Source organism: Sprattus sprattus (genome assembly GCF_963457725.1).
Source record: "Sprattus sprattus genome assembly, chromosome: 18".
NCBI classification, from domain to species: domain Eukaryota; kingdom Metazoa; phylum Chordata; class Actinopteri; order Clupeiformes; family Clupeidae; genus Sprattus; species Sprattus sprattus.
Window position 1 is genome coordinate 12,225,168 of NC_137916.1, and position 25,737 is coordinate 12,250,904.

Below are 25,737 nucleotides of genomic sequence, written 5' to 3' on the forward strand. Positions count from 1 at the left end.
ATTTTTTTATTTTATTTTGTATTTGAATTTCTCATATCCCATAGTTCCAATTTAAATAATGCCTTTCATCAATGTTAATGTATGTATGTATGTATGTCATAAATATTCTGCAGCACATTCAAGTACACAATATGTAAATGTTTGTTTTAAAATAATTTCTTTATAAGCATACCTTCAAGGAAAGCGATTCTGATTTTTCACATTTACATAATATTGCACGAAACTTGGTTAGCAGCGTCACAGATTCTGAAGTTTGTCTGCAAGCCATGGCCTTTGTTCACTCATAATATAAAATAATCTCCCTGTCAGGAATAAGGCCTCCAGGATGTTTTACACAAAAAAAAAAAATCCAAGTTTTCTCCAAATTCCTGTTTATAGGCTTATAACATGTTGAACTTTTCAAAGCTGTAAGGTTCTTTACTGTGAGACTGTTGAAATTTAGCGTGATGACCATTTGAACGTATGGGTTTAATGATCAAATATTTTAACTTGTTATCTTTCCACTGCTGAGTGATCAGTAAAAATGTTAAACAAGTTTCAATGTGTCGGTCTTCTTATTGTATCTTGTGGTTAATGGATAAGAGTAATTCTTGCATAGGTATCTAGAGCAGTTGTAATCTAGTCTAATTCACGATAAGTCTGATTCAATCAGTTGACTTTTTGTGATCATTTGAGTCACTGTATTACCTGTGATCTAGAACTCTAACCTTATCTTCTAGGAATGTTACAATGTAGACTGTTATTAGTTGTGGTGCTGGTGTGTTGCTCATATTTCCCGTGCTTCAGATGCTTACTTAGCTGAGTGGACCTTGGATTGCTGCCCAGTAGGCAGTCTCACAGCACATTGTAATTGCTCTGCGAATCCACCAGAGAGAGCTTGGAGCCAAGGCTGCGACTACAAGCACTTTCAGCCCAGCTCAATCAATACCCGTCTGGTCAAGACAGAGAGGGAGGAGGGGAAATGACAGAAAAGGAGGAGGTGTTGAAAGGAAAAAGAAAGGACTAAGAGACGCTATCGAAGAAAAGAAAACAGATGTCTGGACTCAGCGTGGTGGACTTAGTCTGACACTCATCAGCAGCTGTGGGAACTGTGTCTGGCAGCTGAGAAAAAAGGTGGGACTTTTCCTTGTTAAATATTTCTGTATAATCCAAAGAAAGACAGTGGCTTGTTATACAAGGACTAGATAGGAAAGACACACACACACACACACACACACAAAAGCCAATCTGAGCCTGGGGTAAATGGACCCACACAAATGGATGAGGAAGAAGAGGCAGATGGAAAGGTCAGTCCAGCTGATATGTCCACTCAGGGCTGTTAATGCAGGTCTCTGTATCAGCGTTGGGAGAGTGCTCGTCCATCGCCCTTTAGCAGAATCATGTATTATTTATTCAGGATGTGGCCAGACCAGGCCACTTACGAGAAACCATCAGTGAGAATTGCTGAGCCCAGACCGTTAACTGGCTTCAAGGCAATGCCTATTTGCCAGAAGCTTCAATGACTAAGTAAGCTGGGTACAAAGCATTTCTCTTGAGATTTAGAACTTAGGATGGTTTCCCAAACAAGCATTTTGGATTCCTCAGTAACATTAATATATCATGAATCATATTGTTTATTATACTTGATTTGAGATCAACTGATCATTTGAATTATCTATCTTGAATTATAATATCTTGTTTAATGTCATGTTTAAAGCTCATCATATTCAACATTGTATACTATATAATGTATTATATACTACGCTATGTAGCTACAACAGCAATTATATATATACAGTACATATAGTATATATATATATATATATATATATATACCATATTGGTTGCTCATACACAAGCTCCACTGCAGTCTTCTATATGCTAATTCTATGCAGCATGAGCATGTCCTGTTCCCTCATGGGAACTGGTGTTAATTAACAGCAGTATCGGCATGTGCTAACCTGTGTGATGGCAGGCTTCATTCACGCTGTTCCTCCCGTGGTGTCATAAGCACCAACCGGCTGGGCACAGTAGGGGTGAAGCTATAGGTGCGCTCAGAATCTCTGCTCCCTGTTTTTCAAATTTCCAGCACGTCCATCGCTTTTGTTTTTTTGTGTGTGTAGCCAGGAGTGTGTTCATACTCATAACCCAATTGAGTGTGTGTGTGTATATGTGTATGTGTGTATTGGCTGTTCCTAGTGCCACAGCCCTGCCGGTGTATGCTTGTCAATCTGCCAGAATGCTTCTTTGTGATGCAGTGTTGGCCCAGCTGTGTGGCAGGCAGGCGGAGGGGGAAAACAATGCGATAAATAACATGGGGGACTGAATGGCGGTTACATTTCCCAGCCTCTTCCTCCCTCTTCCCGGTTCCTTCCTGCCTCCCTGAGAGCCTCAAGCCACCGCTCTCTTGCTCTGGGGAAAAAAATTCCTCCCTTTGTTTTCTTCCCCCTGCATCCCTTGCCAACCCACCTATCGCTGGCAAGTGCACAGTGTTGCCTTGTCCACTCAGTATCCCATCACCTCTCACAGGTACTCTCCTGTTAGCTGGTCAGACTGTAGACAACTGAGGATAAAACACTCAATTCTATGATCTAAGCACTACATGCCCATTAAAAAAGGGAGGGAGCATGAAGTAATTTTGAAATCATGACTCAACCAGACATATCAAGGCAAGGTAGTAAAAACAACACACAAAAAAACAACAAATGGATTCTGAATTAACACCTAAGCCTGAGCCAATGACAGGATACTTTCATACAGACATTTGCAAAAAAGACATGAAAGGAGGAGGGGGATTTTCTTCATTTTGGCAAAACAAATACTCACATTAGAGACAGCTGAAGAGGACCAGGCAAATTGCCCATTAGCTGGTTCAGAGCTCACACAAACTCCCTGCTCGATCAGACAGGCAGACAGACAGACAGACAGACTGGGACTCTTGGAACACACAGACAGACAGAGCCCACCCTGCTGAGGGAGCTGAGCAACAGGGAAACAAAGGCTTGTATAACAGCGGAGAGGCTGGACAGACAGTGGTATGTATCTTTGTGTGTGTCTGTGTTTGTGAGTCTCATTTGACATCTGCGTATACAAATCTATTTCTGATCAAGCCATAATTATTTCAGCCTCTGTCGTTAACAATCAAGTTTCAATAAGCTATCTCCCTTCATTGCCCCAACTAGTCGTGAGGGAATATTATTGTTGCACAAGGTGCTTGAATGATTGTCTACAGAGGACATAGAAGAAAACATTCTCATGTTTTAACAGCCTACTCGCATATATTAATGGTAGTCTTTGTTTGGAAAGACTGGGTGGGGGTGGGGTTGGAGTGAACATAGGGGAATTAGGAAATATATTCAATGAATAGGCTGCTTATTAAAGTTTTTGGACATCACTTGCTGTGAAGAATTTGAAGGTAATATTGAAAGTAGGCTACACTCCGTCCTCTTTCTATTTTACATATAGAAGGGTAAGACTATAATAGCATACAATAGGTTAATAGTATAAAACTTATATTAAAAAATAAGTGTAAAAGGTATAGGCTGAATCTTATGTTGGTAAGTGTGTGTGTACCCCTGATCTGGCCCACTGTTGCAATCGTGAGAATGAAGATTTAAGGTCAAGAGAAGCTACAGGGTAAAAACGCGAGTGAAGGAAGGTGGAGGAGGAAGAAGGAGGAGGAGGAAGGAGGAACAGGGGTACGGTAAAGGAGAAGGGTGCTAGGGTTTAGAGAAAAAGGGTGAACGACCGTGGGGTGGTCCGAAGCATGACATCATCCTTCATTTGAATAAATCAGAGTCGCTGCTCTGATTGGGCGCGGAGGAGAGAAACCGAAGCTCCTTGGCTATTCATCCCTTTCAATTTCACCCCCGCGCTTCGCCTTGGTAAAACCCTCTGTACCGCCCGTCCATCCGTTCGCCCCAAGGAGTGTGCGTGGACTGCTAAAGCGTTGTCCCATTCTTTGGTAGCGACGTGCACATTACTCCTGAAAACGGCGGTACAGAAAGGGTCTCTTGGCGGGTCAGATTCACCGTTTAGCTCATAGAGCGCTGTGTACGACAGGGTTGTTCAATTTTGTCGAGCTCAGATTATCTGTGGATTCCATCTAGACAGCCAAGGATAGACAACTTTTGGGCGTAGCTTGCTGAAAGGAAGAACTGCTTTAAGAGGTAAGGATAGGTGAATGGCTGACACGCTGTATAGTAAACCGGTTGTCTTTCTTTTACTTGACATTTGTGGTGACAGTAAAACCCTGTGCTATGCCGAAATGTGTTACAATGCAACATTAGAGTTGAAATCGTCTGTCGCAAATAATGGATTGTGTTCAACTACGACGTAGGCTGGAAGCTCATTGCCACAGCCTGTTACAAGAATTTGCAGAACCCTATGTACGAATTGAAACACACGAGTTACAATGGTTGATATTTAGTTAACTAATAGCCTACTGGTAGCCTTATTTACAAAGCTGAATTTAGAGCTGGAAAATGTTTCCGGTGAATTTGTATCGTTGTCACATTTCACGATGTTATGTTTTGTTAAAGCCCTTTGTTTCAAATCCGACTATCTATTAGGCCTACTCACTTAACAATCCACACGCACTTCAATCTAAATATTCACTAGGGAGGAACCCATCACGTTCGAGCTTCGATGGAAATGGAGGGGGACAGACAGGGCGGTGGTAGGCTAGTAGATTGCGTTTATATGGTGTGGCTATATTGTACTGATCTGACTCATTCAGAGAGCTGCTTTTACAAGGTCGGATGAATTGGAAGGTCTGTAACGTGTCGTGTAGACAGATCACATCGTAATTTTCAGCTTTGCGTAAACGATTTTCGAAAAGTGTTTCACCACTCCTCAAATAAACTTTACTCTCCCTCTCAATTCCATGTTGCTGAGATCTATTGTTCTTTAGTGGGTGCCTCGCTTGCTCTGAGCGTAGCGGATCCATTGACCCGCCTCAGGCGAAGGGATGGGTAATTTAGCGCTATTAATTTAGTTGTCCACTCGGTTAGTATTGGGCTACACTCACTCGCCTTAGTTTATACCAGGTCGTATTTACGTTACCTTTATTGATGCCAGGATTCTTTAGCATGCCATTAGTGAGGTGATAAAGTGAACATGAACTGAAATACCAGTAGGATTTACCATTCTGAAACGTTCAGCGGGTCAGAAAAGAGTTAAATGATTCCAGCTTCAGCAACACCCATCAGCATAAAAGCGATGAAAGTCTGTCGAGCCTTACTGCCAAATACGATCACGAATTAACAATGATGTTTTGAGCTGCCCGCAAGCCTATCTTTGCCTTGTTATGCATGGTTTCGTCAGTCGGATAAAACGATTCAAGGGGGTAGCCTTATTACCGACAAGGGTTGGTCGATATTCTGAAATGATCTGCAGGGTGGCGTGGATGCTTTCCAAAATTAATAGCATCCTCGGGCGACTAATAAGGCCAACATTAGCCTGTGTGTAGGCCCACTCGTCCGTCGGTCAGAATGATTTGGCATGTCTAGTAGTTCAGGTCTACTAGAGACGGGCTGTGGCTAAAATACATCAGAGTATAACAGCTCATATGTAGGCTATTAACAAAAGTTTCAAACTTATTTTGTGTTCCCCAATATATCAGGGGACTAGGCCCACTGTCATATTTCGCAGAAGACAGAGCACCAGTTGTGTCTGTGCACCATGTCATTCGATTTCACCGGTCATCCTATAAAGTTGAAAAGTGGTTGTCACAGACGTTGATGTTGACGGATTTATCATTCATAGGCCTATCGGTCAGATAAATTAAATTCACAGTTTGGATCAGCAAATTAATTTGAGTAGGTTCAGTAGGCTATTTCTTCAACCATAGATTAACAAGAACTAGGCTATTATTATTTTGATTGTGACACATCATCTTCTCCAGTTTAATATTTTTGCTGATGTGCTGTTACTAAGTTCATAACCCCTGCCGATAGTTTTACAGTGACTATGAGAAAATTCATCACCTCCGACGTCTTGTTAAAAGCTCTAAACACCATGGTAAAATAAACATCCCTTGTTTTGATTCCAAAATATGGAATCCCATGATCTCTAGTTCAATTTAAGACCTATTATTTTTTTCTGCAACACAGCATAAGCCCTGCAGGCTACTGGGTAAAAGGAGAGATTGTTAGTGTGGTTTTTGTGTGTGTCACTGAATGAAGATGAATTATGCCCATGCCTGCGGTGTATGGGCATGACTCAGGCTTCCCAAGGCATCCTGGGCTTATAGCGACCTTCTTTCTGTAGCTTTTGCCACGTGTGGTCAGCACACCCTAAGCTAGGTCAGATACAGTTGTCATGGCCGTCCGGCCCTGAAGGATCAACTGAACTGGCACCAGGGTGTGCACAGGGAGATAATGTTGACCACAGCGATCCACGATACCCCAATTTTGCCGCCACATGCCCCTCTCTGTTGATGTCAAATGTCTGTGGTCTCTATTGTTGTGTGTTTTTAAAAGATAACAAAAACATTCTCATGTATCTTTGTACCAGTTTGTGATGGGCGTCATGCTGCTGCCAGTTGCTGAAGGGCATATTGTATTTCAGAGGCAGGACCGAGCAATTCTGTTTTTTAGTTATTGTACGTTAGGGAGGCAGTTGCCTACAGTCATACAAGATATCTATTCTGTTCCGCATACCTTCTGGTTAAAATGTTTCTGTCTTTTATCCGGGCATTATAGTTGGCTGTCTGTCACATAATACAGAAAATGGCCCCTGCATGTCTTCCATGTGTGGCAGAAGGCTACACTTAGTCCTGGAAAACGTTAGCCATTAGGGAGATATTACAGTTGTAGAGCCTACTGCGACTACTTTCATTCCCAAAGCCAAGCCCTGGCCATGTCCTGTAGGACTTTTTGATTATGGCAAAAATCATAATCACGATTATTTTGGTCAATATTGAGATCTTAATTATGTTTCCCCTACGATTGTTGTCATCAGCGGTGCGCTTGTGCATGCAGAAATGAGACCCTCTGTGTTTTTATTTTATAGAATATTTTACTTTACTTTATTAGTAGTAATTTTATCATGAAATAATGTTATGTTTGTATTATAACATTATAATACTAATATTTTAACACACATTTTGTCTTTTTTATTTAGTAGTAATAGTAAATAGACTAATACGTATACAGACAGTTCATTTGTGCACTTCTATGCAGCGAGTTTTTCTTTTCTTTCATATTCAGTTGAAAAGATACTGTACTAAAGTACTGAATGCCTATGATGATGTAGGCCTATACTTATTATTGGTGCACTGTCACTTTAAAATAAAGGTTTAGGTTATAGGTTATGTGTCCTGGGCTGCCTTATGTTGATTTATAGAGTTTTCCAACGCTAGAAGACATGCAGGGGGTCTGATTCTTTTTGAATGTGTCTGCTCTTGAGTTATCAGAAGAACCTAATCTGATTATCGGGGGGCAGGCACTGCAGGATGTGCATTTCTAGTCGTCTGTGTTTGTTTGTTTGTATATTTATGCCAACCTTTGTTCTTGAGGATTGGTTTCACTATTCAGTCCAGATGTCACCCTGTGTTCCCCAGAACTGGATCTGATGGCCGTAATCAAACCCCCACCAGCTGCCTCTGATCAGGCACCGTCTAATTGATTCATTGATTCCCCCATCCAGCAGGGACCTACTGCTGACACAAACTGGGCAATGGCACTGTGTTTTTTCTCTTCAGGGTTCAGATTAGGGCTTCAGTCCCCATTATCTCCGCCTTGTTGCTCCTCTGGATCCCTGCAGGAAACCTCTTGGGAGGGCTGATGTGAACGGAGATCTCCCCTTCTCTGGTTCAGTAGTGCCACAGTGCACCATATGGAGAGTCACTCAAGCACTTTCTCAGTGGGAATCAATATTTACCCAGTCAAGATCACTCGGGTACTCCTAGCCAACCCAGTGGCCAGCCCCAGCAGGAAAGTTTGTTGTGGGATTGTGTCTCCCTAATGATGATGGACACTTTTTAGAAATTGAATGGAACACAGCATCTCTGCCACCCTACCCACAACGCCCCCCCCCCCCCCCCCCGTCTCTCTCGCGCACGCGCGCTCTCTCTCTCGGCTGTCGCTCTCTCTTTCCCTCATCTATCATTTCACATCTCTCGTCCACTCCCCCCTCTGTTTACCCTCTCTTGCTCTCTCGCCCTCTCTCTGCACTGGACTGGGCTGGAGGACAGTGGAGCAGGATTAGCATCATTCTTTGTCCAGGGTTAACCAACTCTGTCATGTGTTAATCTTCCTCTCTCCAGGGGGCCGACACACAGCAATGAAGTGGGTTGGGGTGGAGTTAGGGGGTGGGTCAGGACCAGCATTGCTGGATTCCCGGGGTGGCACGCACGTATGACTGAATGGGCAGTGCCAGCCTTGCATTCCCAAAATACAGTTCTCTTTTATAGAGGAATGAGTTTGACTACGGTCCGTAAAGTCAGTCAGTTAGTGTGCCAGGAGGGTGTGCATCTAAAACCCCTGCTTAAAGCTGTCTGCAACGCAAGGGATTACCTCCCTGTCACATGGGCGGCATCCAGGTATCTGTCACACAAGCTGCTGGGCTGTCAGCTGAGGGGAAAAGCTGGGCTATGCTGATGCCCCCTAATAGAAAGCCACAGGCCTATTTTGAAATTCTGTATTCTTTTTTAATTTCCCATGTCAGACTCTGGCCTTAGAGGAATCGCCCACTCCAGTAGGCCTCTGTCGTCATCGTCCGGGAAGGCACTATCTCCCCTCCTCCCTGCCTCCCTCCCTCCCTCTTTGTGACCAGGGAGGAATTCAGTTGAGTGGAGCAGGGCCTTTGTTCACAGTGGTTTGTTTTTGTGCAGGAATCGGGCGGTGGCTTGACCCCCTGACTGGGGTGGGGGGTGGTGGTGAGGGGGATCCGTTGTGGATGTAGGGGGAGTGGTGCTGTAGCCAGGCATTCTCTATGAGGGGGGGGGGGGGGGGGGGGCAGGCACGTCATGTGTTTCTGTATGCCCACCATACTCATCCCACCCCTCTTACCTCTCCTCACCCCAGGCTTTAGCTGCATCTCAACTCTGCTTCTTCAGCTGGATGGGGGCCCAAAATGGCATCCTTTTTTCTCATACATCCTATTATTCCCCCTGCTTTGACTCCGAGAGCTGGAGGGCTGTTGAAGTTATTGGAGGCCTTGTGCCTTGTGTAGACCTGTTGATAAGCCAATCGCAATGAGGCAATAGCTTCTCCTGCGAACACATGCTTTCATTTCAGTGGCGTTACATAACCCTTTCATAATCTAAGCCATTTTAAATCATAACTACCCCTGTTCTCTGCTCTCCCCCAGCTCAGACACCCAACACAGGCAGGAACCCTGTGGATAGTGTAAATGAAATGGGACATTCCTCCCTTTGATAATTTAATCTGGTATTGAGTAAATGCTGTTTTAAACAAACACACCTCAGGGCTAATCGATTTGTCTTTCTGTATATGGTGTACTAAAAACTGGTAGGAATCTGTGGAGCTAGCTCATAAACTGAATACCATCAAGATGCATTAGCTACCTCACTCCTGAGAAGGAGCTGGGTTTTTATGCGTTTGCCCAAGATGGTGCCTGTTTGTTGGTGGTGTTTGTTTACGACACTCTGTGCCAGCGTCTTGCCAGCTGCCTTTTTCAACCCTCGGTCTTACAGAGTGGAGCATCGTAGACACCCAACACATAGCAGACATTCCCACCCCACCCCACAAAGAACCAACCCCCTTGCAGCTCTATATCCAAGCAACCCCCAACCCGCCCCCTATACACTCTTTCCATCAATGGGGGTCTGTTTTTGTCCTGGAGGAGGGTCTGAGAAAGCTAGGGGTTGACAGAGGCCCGGCTTGCAGAGCTGGAGGAAAGAGTGAGAGTTTGTTTTGTCACGGTCCATTGGTCAACTTCACAGCTAAGGTCCTACAGGGCATAAACATAGCAGATTAGCAGACGATAGCTTTTAGCCACAGACCACTTCATAAGGACCTCCAGGAGTCCAAATGAAGCCCAGCTCCTTCCACTCCAGGAGTCACTGATGAGGTGACAGACTCTCTGCTAGTGTTCCTGCTGCAGAACGTCGAGTTTCCTGCCCCCTCACTTCCTTCACGGCCCACTATTTAAAGCCAGCCCTGGGGACATGCAGTTGTGGAGAGCGCACTCACATGGATGCACTGAGAACAGATGCCACTCGTGTAGCTCAGCTATTTGCATGCAGACGCTTTGTCTATTAGCATGTCCGTGTGTTTGTGTTCTAGCTCACTCAGGTCTGATAACCAAAGGGTGGTTTTTAGACGTAAGGCAATTACCACCAACTCTATTTCTACCAGATTAGCATTAGCCTCTCTGGCCTCTGATGGGTTTTAATTGCTGGATAAATATTCCTCAAGAGTCTCCTCCTGTGGCTTTTTGTGTTTCTTCAGCACAATATTCTTCGCATGGAATTATTTATGCATCAGTATGTCCTTCTGATCAAGAAAACTCATCAAGCAGCCAAACAATGAGGAAAGAAAAGAGGTCATAACGCTGATTACTATTAAAATATGCTGTTGACCTGATTAAGAGTAGAGCTAGTCTACATGGAATCGACTTCTTAGACAATCAAATTAAAATGGAATGGATCTCCTGGCATGTTGGTAGGCCGCCAAATTGTTTGAGCAATGTCTGTGTGTGGTGTTGAGTGGCACATTGGTGTGGTGCGCGGTGGTGTATCTAGTGACTATAATACCCGGTTGGTGGCTTTGTTTACATGGTAAGTGGGTCTTTGCAAGATGAGCACACCTTGCCCAGCTGGTGTTATCCACCCTTCATCCTGCAGGGGACCTTAAGCATCTGTTCAGGGATTGGTTTACTATAATGAGATGAGGCAATAGCTTAGCCTGGGTGAGTGTTTGTGCATGTGACTCTCAAGAACAGGAAAGATGAGCGTGTTGGCACTGTCTGCTAAGTGACCCCATTGTCACTGGTCTTCTAAGTCCAGGTCTTAGCCCATGTTTGTTTGCCCTGCTTCTCACTGAAACCAAGAATGTTTGTTTGGGATTACACCTCATACTTCATTTAACTGGCCTTGAACAAGTTTGGCCTTGAACAAGCTTGAACAAGTCAATAGATATGCATTTTTAAAGATCATGATATCGATTTTGGTACTTGTTTGGTAGTGGTGTGGTGTGGGGTGGGGTGTGAGGGGTCTTGCACTGAGGCATGCACTTTGAGGACGTGATAGCCAAACAGAAGGTCAGATTATGATGTCATACTTCCCCCTGGCAAAACCGCTGACCCTCAGAGCTCATATCCTTTCAGTTGTGTCCCCTGGTTCACCCCATAGAGCAGCTGAAAGCCAACACCTCACTCCATCAGCTCACAGATGCTGCTGGTCAGCAGGGATCCCTTGCCACGGATTTAAAAATCCCAGCTGCAGATTTTTCCAGGATTGAGAGCCCCTGAGTCCAAATGTTTACCAAATCTTTGAATCACCCTTTCCACGGTCCAGAGGGGTTTTGAATATATCGAATGGTTGAACTTGCTTCACGTGAAACAGAGCTGGAGCCCCACAGTGAACTCTTATTTCTTGTCCTGTGCGGGAGAGAGAGCTTTAAAAAAATAATAAAGTTGATTAGTGGAGCAGCCAGGGCAGCGCTCCAGTTAGCCGGTTGAAATGACACGGCGCGCTCTGCGGCTCCTCTGGCCTCGCCGGTGCGTCTGAACGCTGGAGATTTATCACCACAGAGGAAAGAGGGGAAGAGAACAGGCTGTTCAGCCGCTCACAGTCCCGGCTGCAGCAGAGACGCTCAGAGATGGGGGGGGGGGGGGGGATAGGGTGATGGGGAGGAGGGGGGTGGATGGAGACACTGCTGGGATTTGAACTTGTTTACTCTTTTGGTAGGAGACAGGGACCGGGGTTGAGTAGCACTCAAGGGGAACAGTCTGGGTTTTTGGGGATTTGGAGAAGCAGCAGCAGCAGCAGCCTGGCTGGTAGGAGCAGAGGAGACGTGGGAGAGGGCGGGGGATGAAGGGAAGGGGGCTGAGCATTTTTTGCTGTCTAGAAAAAAAGGGGGATTGCTTTTGCTTGTCTGTGCAGCCACGTCTTGCACTTGGACAGAGTGTTTCAGAGTAAGTATGCTGAGAAAAAAAAGAGGGCTTGTGAGTGAGACAGAGTGTGAGAGAATGATTCAGCAAGAGAGGGAGTGTGTGTTTGTGTGTGTGTGTGTGTGTGTGTGTGTGTGTGTGTGTGTGTGTGTGTGTGTGTGTGTGTGTGGTAAAGGAAGAGTGGACAGAGATGAAGAAAATAAGGGGGAGGATGTATGAAAGAAAATGGCTGCAGTCAGCGCATGTTTACACTAGGCTTTTTTCTTTTTTTTTCTTTGCTCCCACCTCTCAGTAACTGGTGGGTGAGTTGTCTGCTCTGCTTACTGTAGTAATCTCAGCTGTGTTTGAGAGGCTCTCAGCTGGGTCAGGAAAGTAAGCCCCTTCCCCAATTATTTGTATCTCTCTTCAACTCTTTCCCTCAGTCTATATTCCGTTCCAATCTATGCCGAAGTCTGCCGCTGTGTTCCCGAGACTCTTTCCATGACCTCCACTGTGTCGCAACCCCCAGGTTTCCCCTCAATCTCTTTCCATCTCTTTTCCATCGCCTTCCATCTCTCAGTCTTTTTTCCCTGTTCTCTCTCTTCCTCCTTAACTTCTCTCTCTTCGCTCTCTCTCTTCCTCTGTCCTTTTTCGGCCCCTCTCCCTCGCTCTGGCTCTCCCGGGGCTGGCTCAGCTGCTCTGGCCATCTGTGCGAACGCTAACAGAGAACAGATCTCATCATGAGGGAGCGGAGGAAGAGAGAAGGGGGACAGGGGGAGGAGGAGGAGCGGGATAGGAGTCAGTAATGTGTGGATGGTAATGAAAAAGGAGATTTGAAGAACATGGGGAACAGTAGCTCATTCTGTGAAGGACGAGGCAGTGGTGGACCAAGGGGCACAGGCCAGCTGACTGCTCAGTTATTGAGGGTGGGGCACTGTCTCTCTCTCTCATTCTCTCTCTCACTCTCTCTCTGTTTGTGTGTGTGTGTGTGTGTGTGTGTGTGTGAGGGGGATAGCTGTGTGAAAGTCAGTTTAGTTCAGCAGTGAAAGTGGTGTACTGTCATCCAGATGAGATCACTGCCATCGTTGTCACTTTTGGTTCCCATATTCCCTCTGGGCCCGACCACTTCCTTTTGTTGCTCGGTCCAGTGACACAAACGATTCTGAATAGCTGCTTGATAACATCCTCTGTACATCCTTGATTTCTCATCTGATTAGTCAGTGTTTCTATATGAGCAATAAAGACCCTCTGGAGTCACAAGCCTAGATTGTATATGGCAGGATTTTTATTTTTTTCCTGATTTAGACTAATATCCAAATGGATAATTATTGACCTATAAGGGAGGACTATTAGGTACGCAGAATGATTCAGAAGAGTGGAACTTAATCCATAGGATCACAAGGTTGTGGTTCTGCTAGATTGCCTTCATTCTGATTATGTTCAACATTTTTTAACAACATGTTTTAAAACTACAAGGTGTTTGTTCTTGTTTTGCTTTTGTGTTTTTCTTTATGTTGGGTGCAAAGTAGGATCATGAATAATATTTTTTTTGTGTGAGTGTATCACACTCTGTTCTTTCCTTCTCTGATCACTCTGTTTAGATTCTTGGCCCGGTTTACTCCTCCTTTTGTTTGCAGCTCCAAGCGGTTTCCTCTGCGCCCGTGTGTGTGCTGCGTAATCCTTTATCTGATTCCCCTCTCGGGGTTTATCTGCTTACGAGGCGACACACAGGCTTTCACTTGTTCTGCCCCGTCTGCCTTATTGTCTCACTCGGAATGCTTCACCTTGTCTTGTCTCTTTGCAGGTCGCCCAGACTGTAGGTAGCTGCCCGGCTTTGCTGTCTATTTACTCCTGACGGCGTTCCGAGTGCCTTTCCTTAACCCAATTCCTGAGACGGGCCTCCAGGACTGAGACGTCATGATACCTGATGGGGTTGTCACGGCAGCAGTGGAGCCGATGGAAATGCTAGCTGCTGACCCTGTGATGGAGGTGGTCCCACCGGCAGGAGAGGGTGCTGACCAGGTCCCCGATCCTTTGATGCCGTCGCAGGAGATAGGCCAGGGTGAGCCACAGCCCACTGAGACGCCGGCCCCTCCTGCCAAGACGGACAAGAGTGACAAACCAACGGATCCCAAAGCCAAGACGAAGGGCACAGCCAAGCTGAAGACAGCAGGAACCACAGGAACCACAGGAACCAAGCCTGCCTCTCGGCCCGGCACAGCCCAGAGCCGCCTGCTTAATGGGACACAGAAACCTCAGACCAACGGAGTGACCAAGAAACCCACCACCGGGACCGCAGACAAGAAGACCACGTCAACCATCAATTCGGCCAAAAAGCCTGCAGGCCCCACCGGGGCACCAACCTCTCGCGCACCCACTAAGCCGGCTGAGCGGAAATCCACCGGAACCACCCGTCCCACCTCTGCTCCTAATGCCATCAATGGAGCAAAGACAGGGGCAGCTCAGCCGCTTAAAAAGACCCCGTCTGCAATGAGCAGTGAAGTGAAAACCAAACCAAAAACCACAGGTATGACAATTCAACAGAAATGGAACAAATAAAGGTATAGAATTTGTGTAAAATTCTATGTTATGTTAAATATCTATGTTAAAATGGTATGTTTTAATGTTTTAAAATATTTCAGACATTTCCTGTTACTAGGCTCATTTACTCTAGTTACTGTGCATTGATAGTGTTTCCCCTTTTGCCCTTCAGTCCCAGCCTCCAGACCCGCCTCTGCAGCTCCCAGCAAGCCTGGCACTGCTGCTTCCACCAAATCTGATAGGCCGCCCATCTCCAAGACAACAAGGTAGGCCAGCCATTGGTGCAGAACACCATCCCCAGAAGAGATGGAGATGATATTGAGGGCTGTTAAGATATGCAGATGATCATCTCCCCTGTAGTTATCCCAGAGTTCCATCAGCCTTCTCTCCTAAAGGATAAGACAAACACATGGTACAGCAACACTGGGAGGTCGATTTGGTTGTGTGTGTGAGTTGACCTTGTGTTAAAATCAGTCAATGCCCTTGAATAGAGAAAGTGGACAGGATCACTGTTGGAGTTGTCTCGCTCACACACACACACGCACACGCACACGCATACACACACACAAACACACACATACACACACACACACACACACACACACACACACACACACACACACACACACACACACACACACACTGAACAAGCCAACAGTCCTGCCAGACCTCTAGGTGGATTCTCTCCAGAGATCCAGAGATGCCAGACAGTTCCAGGCAAACAACAAACAGAGCAGACATAGAAGTGATGTTTTCAGTGGCTTTGTGTGTTTTGAGATGGTCTGGGCCAATCAGAGCAAGATTAGGCCCAGCACCTGAATCACGCTGTAGCCGGCCTTCAGGCAGATGAAAGCACAGAGGACTGGGGCTGCTGAGGGCTGAAGGGGCTCTTTGTTAACCGGGACGGGGGCGGGGAGGGGGGGTAGGGTTCTGGTTCCCGACCAAACGTGTCCTGAGGTGTTGAGAAACACTGTGCCTCTAATGACCTGTTTGTGTGTGTGTGTGTGTGTGTGTGTCTGTGTGTGTGTGTGTGTGTGTGTGTGTGTGTGTGTGTGTGTGTGTGTTTGTAAGCTCATGTGTTTATCTTTGAACAAGTCCGTGTTGATCGTGGAGGGAGTGTGCTTACAAGATTGCAAAGGATCAACTGCAAGGAGATGGCTGCCATCCTTGTGTTCCTGTCTACCTAACTTAAAGGAGAACCTTAGGCCTTGGCCCTGACAGATCCATAAATCACTGTTAATTCAATTTGACCCCTGGTTCCTTTTCCTTCCTCCTTAATGGGAGTCTATATTAGATGAGCTCAGCATAAGATGAGATGACCAGGTCAGCAGGAATCTCGTCCATCCATCTGTCATCCTTTACAACGTTACTTTTCCCCTCTTTGTCTGAACATTAGGTCCTCGAGAGGTTGGTGTGCGGCTGCCTTCTCATGCTAATTTCTCCCGGGTCACAGAGCTTAGTTCTCTCTGTTCGTCTTAATTGCACTGATTAGAAATGTATATGTTTCCTATGTGTGCACATCTCTTTCACAGCCAAGGTGGAACAGCTGTCAAGTTGTTCAGACCTCAGTGAGTTTGGTTTCATAGTAGTCTCTGTGAACAGAGCTTCAGTCAGCCAGCTGCAGCTGGACAGATGGGTATTTTCTGCACTAGATAACACAACTAGATGGGATTAAGATACATAGGCACGGGGTGGCCATTCCCCACAAATCCCTTTCAGTGACTTTCCATTTCCACCGTGTTGTGGAGATGGGATTGTATGATTAGTCCTTCAAAGGTGTGTGTGTGTGATGCTTGGCCATGCTGCTGAGCATTCCTGATGTGCCTAATTCTGCACTTCAAACCAGCGTTATCTAAAACATCAGTAGATGGAGGAATTTCAGATGGCAATGACTTTATTGCCATCCGGCACCATTACAGGTTCGGCCTTCCCATGATTCATACTGTTACATTAACATAGAGGTGTAGCTCAGTGTATGGCACACGGAGGCCCATGTATGAGGCTCACTCTCCAGTGTAGTGCTAGCTCTGCCAAGGTCAGAGGTTAAATTCCTCCTGAGAGGGCCTGTGTACGCTGAAACAATGTAAGCATTTACTCTACAGTGTCATACACTGAAGGATGGCTTCAACGCTCCAGACTGAATTGTGCGGGACATTCAGTTCCTGGTGTTGTAGCATATGGGCAGTCTGCAGGGCGCGCCCTCTTCACTCCCCTCTCAGGAGTTGAGGTAATCATTAGCAAATTGGGTGGGATCTTCCTGTATTGCAGCAATGACCATGAGCCTGTCAGTGAGAGCCAGAGCGCCGTCCTGATTGGCCCAGAGGTTGTTGAGATAATGGAAAAGGAAGTCTGAGATCAGGCTGGCAGACGCGGGCTGCATCATCGGCCGTGATCTTGAGTCATGGTGAGGCATTCTGCAGTGTTCTGCAGCAGGCCGTAAATCATTCCGAGGCTTTGGGCGTGGCACCACCGGCCCATTCTGGTGCGGTCGGCCATCAACATTTTGCATCGTCAGTGCAGTAACGGATTTAATCACCAAATGGATATAGCGGGAAATTTCTGTGCATTTAAGTATTGAGTGGGAGGGGGATGTTTTGGAGGGATGGGTGTGTGTGTGTGTGTGTGTGTGTGTGTGTGTGTGTGTGTGTGATGCAGCCAAAGTGAGTGAGTGTGCATGTGTGTTCTCTGAACAGCGGAGTGAGTGAGCCCACACATGCGTAAGAGCAGATTTGATGGATGTCTTAAAAAGCTCTTGTGGTTCATGGTTCTCTGCACCAAACACCATGCGACCCTGTTCTGTCAAACGGAAAGCTGCATTTTCAAATATTTTTTTTTAAATTGCCATCGATGTCTGCTCACTAGCGCTAGCATCAGAAGAAGTGGCATATTTGCCTGACCTTTCTCTGCCTGCATTTGGCTTGCAAAAGGGAACAACACCTAAGCTGAAACCAGATTATTTTCACATTTCTATTCATCATAAATTATCACACACATCAGAGTTTCTTACAACCTGGATTAACAGATTTGAACTGAAGAAGTTAGTCACCGTCACAAAAATATTAGTCAGTGTGTCACTGGAACATTTTTCAGCCAAAAGAGCACAACACATTGTACACAACTTTTTTTGAATGTCCTGTATGCAGTTGACATAAGTCCAGATGTATAAAAAGGACATTGCCTGTTCATTTTAGATATGAAGTCGTCATTGATTGATGTTACCATGGCAATTTGGATCATCTTGGCTGTTGTATGCTAACGGTCATTTCATACTGATGTATATATAAAACCAGTAGGTCAAACATGACCATGATGTTATTTCAGTGTCCAAAACTGAAATGCTCAAGGCAACAGTTCTATTTATGCACACTATATCAGTGTTGCTATACTCAGACAAGACTCCAAAACCCAGCATTTCCCTCATATTTGCCCTTCATATCACTTCTAATCGCGCCAAAAATCTCAACTCTGTCTTGATCCTGAATCTCAGTCCTCATCCTATCTGAAATGTTGTCATGCACATTCCTGGTGCCTACACAGGGAGGCACATTCCAGCAGGAGACCGCGGAGGCCAATCTGAACTGCTCTTTGCTTCAAAGTGGCATGTATTGTTCATCGAAGAAGATACACTCTCTTTGTTCTGTGGTGGAGACACCCTATGTAGTGGCCTTTTACCCAGAGAGAGGTGAGGGCTGTGAGTCCTCATCCAGCAGAGCTGTTTCTTTGTTGCTCAAAGCTGGAGATTCTTGTGCCATTGAGCCTGGTGACTTTCATTAACACACGCGCAGAGGAGCCTGACTAAATTTGGTGGAAAAAAGGGCTGAATTCCTGTGGCGCTCCTGGCAGTGTTTGTATGTGCCCTGATGGAGGATCGTCTTTTAACCGGGATAAAGAGTCCCTCCTGGTCTTTCCGCTTAATTAAAACTTCATCAGCCCTAATCTTTCTGTTGTCTCTGACTGAGTAGGAGGTCCTGTCCCCCCTGTTGCCTGGTTTTGCTGCAGGGGATGAAGCATCCTGCCTGGCATTGACTCCAATTGGGCCACCACTTTGATATGCCATGATAAAGCACACCATGTTCATTTGCATTGCAGCTCCTCCGGATACCTCATAAATGCATAATGAAGAGAGCTGATATTAAAGAAAGAGGAAATTATTAATAAAATATAATTGCCCGAGGCAACTTGTGTGAACTTTACGCACTTGTGTTTTGCACCCGATTGCATTTCCCGTGACCTACAGAACCACTGAACACTTAAGCGTCAGTGCATTTCAGGCTTTGCTGCACATTTGCTTTAACCCCGATTGTGACGTGGGCTTCAGATTGCCAGTTGAGTGGCTGCATTAAATCTGTATCATAATAAGAACAAGGACTAAATATAACAACAATGGCCCAGTTTCAGATCTGTTCATGTTTTATCTTTGATTTCGGATAGACAAAGGATGATTTAAGTTGTACTGTATATACTGTATATGAATGACAGAAAGTGACAAATGTTAAGGTGCAGCTTATAGTGGACCGCTAATTGTAATGGATCTGAAAGAAAACACCCATTGTCATTGCACAGATATATCACCCATTAAATGCCCCTCCTAACACTTTGGACCGTTCAAACTACTTTAGTCCAATAGCTGTAGAAGTATAAAAAGAGTCTTTTGGAGGTTAAAAATGGCACTGATATGAAGCTAATGGCTTTTAATCACATTGGTTAGTTTCTTTTGTCGTCCCTCTCTCCTGGTTCCATCAGAATGATAGCCTCACTAATCTCCCTCGCTTCCCTACCTAAATTGAGTCATCTTGTCATTTCGGATTATCCATATTGGTTCCGTCCTGGAGATTAAGATGAACGCTCCTGCAGGATCTTCCTGGTAGTCTCTCCATTGCAGATATTACTTCCTATTCATGTACAAATTCACTGATTGTCAGAAACCCTTGTATTCCTAACTTGGACCGCCCTCGTCCTCCAGTCAGTAACAATTCCCTGTGTTTCTACCCAACACGGTTCCCTCTCTCTGGCATTCTTTACATGCCATTCATCTTGGCAACTTTCTTCATTCCATTGTGGTGTTGTCATGATTCATGTTGACCTTCAGCCCAGGGTTCGACAGTTTTGGAAGCTATCTATTGTTGCTGGCTTTCTACTTGGTAGTAAACATATACGTAAGTGATTATATACATGGATGTCATAGGAATAAGACAAAGGAGGGCGGCAAGACTACTACATTTATTGAATGTTCTTCAAGGTCCCAGAACTGTAACGTACTAGCACACATTGTCCTTAATATAGAACATAACCCCTTTTTCTGTAGAGCTTGTCCTCTTCCATGAGCAGAAAAAAACTAAGTGCTAACGTTACCATTCTGCCGCTACAAATGTATCTTAAAAGGGGGGAGGTGGGCCAAGACTGAGCATAACATGTGCTCTTAACTCCCATCCATAGCGCCATCGGGGGATTGAAGCAGTTATTTTTGTGCCTCTCTCAGAATTAAAGATTAACGGAGCTCTCGTCGTCTTTCCTCGCCTGTCGCGCTGTTCTTTATTTAGAGCACAGAGAAACGAGCAGCGGAGCGGAAGCTAAGGAGATCACAGACTCATGCCAGGGCCACTGGATGTAGGTTAGTTTGCTGCAGACCTGACAAGGGAACCGGGCCAGGCCGGGCCGGGCCGGGCTGGACACGGATGAACACGCTGGCAGGCAGATGCATCCGAGCTCTGACATTCATATGGGGTCAGATGGGCTGTGGATGCCGGGCGGTGGAGGTGGTGCAAGAAGGGAAAAAATTGGGGGGGGGCTTTCAGGGCCGCACGTGTGTTTCACGCGTGATGCGGTCTCAGAACCTCGGGGGGGAAATGATGCAGAGCCGGGATGAGATGGAGATCAGCTGAGTCTTTTTGTGCCTTGTCAGCCTCGCTTCAGGCTCCTTACTGGGGATGAAGGGTGAACAAAATGGTTTCTCAAGCACAACCCCTTTCTTTTGTGTCTCTGCTCTCTTTCTCAGTGCAATATAAATATATACACACATTCAGTCACCTTTTACCTAGTTCCATCCTTTTTCCCCTCTATATTTCCAGCTGTTTAACCCAACCTAGACAGCCCCAAGGCTTTCTGTGTAGAAGTGACTAATCAATGCACAGCTTGACAAGTGCCTGTTGTTGACAGGGCCCCTCACTCCCTGTCGTCTTTCAGCCTGGCTCTCAAGTAACGCATGGAATTTCAAGCAGAGGAGAGACCTCACGTTCACCTAAAGATGCCAGTATTCAAGTGCCTGTGTCAAGTCTTAACCCCAGGTTTGGTCTCCCAGCGGTTAGAACACATCGTAAATGTCTTTTTTTCTCTTTTGTCTTCCCGCAGGCCCCCTGTTAGCGGTCCCCCAAGCTCAAGGCCCTCCTCTGCAGCACCCAAGACGGCCACGTCCAAGACTACAACACCAACCAAGCCAGCCACACCGAAGACAGCCTCCACAACAGTTAACAAACCGGCCACACCTAAAACAGGCTCCGCAACCCCCTCTGCTGGTCGCACTCCAACACAAACCTCCAGGACCACCACTCCTGTTAAGAAAGGTATGAAACTGTAGACAGACTTGCAACGTTGATTTTCAGCTTAGAATTGCTTAGTTCATCAGTGATAATCCAACTTTTTCATGTTATGGATATGGTAAATGTCATGGTATGTTCTTGAGGAGCATGTCTTTATCTTGCCTGTCTAGCATAATAAATAATTTGGTATGGTTCTCCTTTAGATGTCAGCAAGCCAACTACTCCAGCAGCCAAGAAACCGGCAGCTTCCCCTCTCACTCGGCCTTCCACAGCCAAGACCACCAAGCCAGACACCCCTAAGACAACCCCCGCGGCAAAACCAGACTCCATCAAGAAGCCTGCTGCCAGCAGTAAAACAGCAGACGCCAAGCTCAGCAAGCCCAAGGAGGCCAAATCGACCTCCTCAAAAGAAGCTGCTACCACCTCTAAAGCCACTGGCGCAAAGCCCGGCTCAGCCAAGGCAGCCAGTCCCAAAAAGGCAGTGGGCAGCAGCACACCAACGCCAGTAAAGCGTGGCCCAAAGCCAGGAGCGTCTGCCCAGCCAGAGCCCAAGGATGAGGAAAGGCAGGATGCCACCCTTGCAGTGGCTGCTGGTGCTGCTGCTGCTGTCGGCACCATAGCTGCTCTAGCCAGTGCTGCAGCATCAGAGCCTGAAGCTCCTGCAGCCCAGCCTCTAGAAAAGGAGGATGTATGGTCGGCACCCACACCGGCCGCCTTGGAAGAGCCTGTAGTGAAAACACCTGAGGCTGAAGTGCCCCAGTTGGCAGCCCAGTTAGACCTGGTCCACATGGAGGATCCTGTGACCTTCACATCTCCCCTGGGCACCACAGTGATGTCCCCACCCACTTCCCCCATTGGACCCCCAGCCATGCCGATGGAGTGCCAGGGCTCTGCTACTGAGTTGGAGTTGCGTGATCAGGATGAACCGTGGGCACACCGTCAGCCCATGCGCTCCGATGATGCCATGCCAGAGGATCTGTTTGAAGAGGAGGTGAAAGGTCAGGATGATCTCCTTGTTTCCACAGCTGCCATGCCAGCAGCTCAGACAGAAACGACACTCACCCTGGGAACTGAACCTGACTTGCTTGCTAAGTCCCCGGCAGATCACTTCTCTGGAGCTTCCCCTACTTCACCCTTCCAGGAAGGAGAGGAGGCAGTTGAGAAGGCAGATGAGGAAATCAATGAAGATGTGGACGATGACAATGAGGACGAGAATGATCAAGAGACAAAGAAATTCAGCCAATTGCAGTCCATGCCTGAGACGAGGGAAACACTGCAAATGGATGAGCTCCTGTCTGAAGCTTCAGACTTTGTCAGCTCTGGTTGGCAAGGACATGGCTTGGGCGATATGAGCAGCCAACAGCAAAGCACTATGGGGGAGGGAATGACCAAGATGTCCACCAGTGATATGGATGACTTTGGCTTGAAGGAAGAGAAGACAGAGGAACCATTTATGGGTTCTCCAAGCGTGAAAACGTTCTACAGTGAGGAAGCGGAGGCTGAGGAAGAGGAGAAGGTCATTGACATGGATGTTGGTTCAGAGAAACAGCACAAGGTCGGTGGAGAAGAAGAGGAGGAGGAGGATGAAGATGTAGAGATGGTCAGTGATGGTATGACTGAGAGTGGACTGGAGAGCTGTGGAAATGTCGATGTGGATGACTTCACTGATGACGTCCGCGGTGATAACTTGAACCGCATGACCGCCCAGCCCCCCATCCCTCCAGCGTCTGCGTGGGGGCAGACCAATCCATTTGCTGACCCCTGGGCTCAACCCAACAACCTCTTCACCACGACCAGCCTCTCTCCTGACCATGTAGCGGCTCAGCCGGAGTCGCCCACCAAGTCCCCTGCCCAGGCGTGGCTGGAGTTCAGTAGTCCAGCTCTGGATCCTGACAGCGAGAAGCCCCTGCTGCGAATGCCCGAGGAGCCCTCTGCCCCAGCTCTTGAGGAGATGGAGAGCTTCATGCCCGGACACCTTGCCCCTCCAGTCGCCCCAGCTGTGGGCATGTCTCAGTCCAGCACACTGAGTGGCACAGCGCTGGCTGCTCACAGCAGCAGTGAGACTAGCACGCCCGAGGAGCTCCGTGATTACGACAGCAGCTCTGGTGTGGAGTCTCGCTCTGAAAAGCAGCAGACCCCTGTGCCAATGGTCCAGCCTGACTTGGAGCAGGACCTGGGCATCCACCTGGAACGAGGAGACGGGGAGGAGGAGGAGGCCGAGACGCTCCCCGCTGATGAGGTGCTGGGGGGACCACCCACTGCGCCAGCATCTGCCCCCTCCTCAGCCTCCACCTCTGGCGACGAGGCCAGTGACACAGAAGGCGAGATGCAGATCAACGACCCTGATGCCCCGGTGGAAGAGGACCACATGGCAGCCTTCGACAGCCCACCCCCGACCCGCAATCTCCCTGCACTAGCTGAGGACGAGGAGGCTGCCGAGGTTCAGGGGGGAGATGGCAACGAGGAAGATGGAGGCACACCCCAATCTGCCAACTCTGTGGCGTCTTACGGCTTCGACTGCACCAATTCCAACTCCAACGCCCACTCCACCGCTGAGAGCTGCGGCAAGAGCCCTGGCATCTTCTCCCTAGAGAACGAGGACCAGATGACGGAGGAAGCCAAGGACCCCTCGCTCATCAAGGAGCTGACCATGCCGTCATCAGCTGCGGCCCAGGCAGAGGACCTGCTGGGCGGACCCGTGGACCTGCTTCCCTTTGGCGGAGAGTCGAAAGTTGACCTGAATGAGCATCAGTACATGCTCTGTGGAAAGACGGGTGCAGATCTCCTCCAGGAAGCCGACCCCTTGGAGCCGGACGCACGTCACTCGTCCTCGCCGCTCCCAGGGGAAGGCTCCGACACCCAGCCCCCCTACTATTCCACCATTTGCGATAAGACTGATAACTTTCTGGCAGGTAATGTATAAGCCCCTCCTCACTTGGAATGCACCTTCCTCCCATCCCCACGTCCCTCCCCCTTGTTTGTGTGTTCTCATGTTGGGGTAGATTCCTTAGAAAAAAAACGGAGGGCAAATGATAGGAGAAAAAAGGAGAAAGAATGGATGGGTGGAAAAAAAAAATTGTAGATAACTCAGTGCTGCCTCCTTCTTTCATGCTACTATTGTGGTCCTGGTTCTGCGTCTATGGCTTACATGTCTGTATGTACTATAGCTCCGATCATTTTCTAGTAGAATGTGCTTTTGAAAGTAACACTGCAAACCACCCTGAATTTGCATTGATTGATTGACTGATTGATTGTGTTGACACTCTTTTTAAAGACAAAGAGGAACAAAAAAAAAATACTACAAATGGGATGGACTCTACCAACCAACCTTTGTATTTATCCTACTGTTTTTACCGAACAAATGTTTTGTTTAGTTTTTTTGTACCTGTTTGTTTCAATTTTTGTTGTTGCAAAAACTATCCCGTCTTACCTTCCCTCTGTGCACATGCCACATCTCTTGCACTATAGAATTTAGCCTTACCCTCCCTCTTAAGTTAGCTCCTTTTCCAAACTAACTCTTCTAGCAGTGATTTAAACTTAGATATTTATCACTTGGCTTCTTTCCCTGACAGTTTTTTAATTGTTATGATGAGTATAGAGGGAGGTGTTGTGGAGTGTTAGGAAAGACATTGTTTTCTTATCTTGGCCATTATACAGGAGTACTGCTTTGTGAAGGATAGTATATGATGACAGGTAATGTTTCATATTGCATCTGTTTTAAGGTATTTGGTTCAGAGTGGTTCTTTGTACCTCAGCAAAAAAAAAAAGAACAAAAAAAATTGATTTGGATTTGTGAAAAAATGTCTCCCCACTTGATTTATATTTTTTTTAAATGAAATAAGACTCCCAGGTAAGAGATGTTCGATGGTGTAAGATTTTTGCAGGAGTCATTTGCATGTACGACTAACGACAACAATTGTAATTCCTTGGTTCAGACCAGTGCGCTCATCAAGGGGATGTTCATTAAATTAATGGTTCACACTAACAGAAGGGTTTTCAAAATTTCATTAAACATCATTGCAAGGCTCTATGTTCCTGTTTCGTTTTTCCTTTTGTTTCCCTGCATGCTTGAAGTGAAGTGTCTGTGAAATTCTGCAAGGACAATTTCCTTGCCACCAGTAGCAAGTTTGTGATTAGGATGTGGTCAAGCGGAATGGTGTTGGATCATAATGGGATTTTGATATAGTAGTGTCCTGGTGTTCCATCCTTGTTTTTTGCAGCATGCATAAGTATTTCCCTAACTAACACAGACCTGTGCAGCGACCAACACCATCCGCTGACATAGCAGAATGTGCACGTCAGTCTCTCCCTGGAAGCCTCACCCATGATTCCCAGATCTGTTAAGCGTGCATTCTATCCAAAGCCCAGCATCTTTGGGAATGACGGGGGGAAAAAACACCTGCACCACCTGCCTGCATATAATGGTGGAATGCCCCATGTGCCATAGCCTTCAGCGTGATCTTCCTCTGTTGTATGAGTCCACTGCACACACGCAGACGCATTCCCACACCTCGCACGGAATGCTTCCTCTTCGGCCCCTGAGGACAGACTTCATACAGGACCGGAGTTTCTCCTCAGCCATCCTGCCCTTGTCATCCCACTGTTACTTGTCTGTTCGTAT

The 25,737-nt window shown here is 46.7% G+C and overlaps 1 protein-coding gene across 3 annotated transcripts; it reads left to right on the plus strand.

The window, feature by feature from the left end:
• Positions 1-1,084: 1,084 nt before the first annotated feature.
• On the plus strand, positions 1,085-25,141 carry prr36b (proline rich 36b). 3 transcript variants are annotated; one of them, XM_080857273.1, is made up of 5 exons: positions 1,085-1,113; positions 13,844-14,566; positions 14,753-14,846; positions 20,929-21,140; positions 21,320-25,141. In XM_080857273.1, exons 2-5 carry the CDS (start codon positions 13,957-13,959, stop codon positions 24,037-24,039), a joined length of 3,636 nt encoding a protein of 1,211 aa, XP_080713399.1. In that variant the 5' UTR covers positions 1,085-1,113; positions 13,844-13,956; the 3' UTR covers positions 24,040-25,141. The 3 variants fall into 3 exon arrangements, with proteins under 3 accessions (XP_080713399.1, XP_080713398.1, XP_080713397.1); XM_080857272.1 differs by lacking the exon at positions 1,085-1,113 and adding an exon at positions 1,232-1,286; XM_080857271.1 differs by lacking the exon at positions 1,085-1,113 and adding an exon at positions 3,963-4,148.
• The last annotated feature ends 596 nt before the right edge of the window (positions 25,142-25,737 follow it).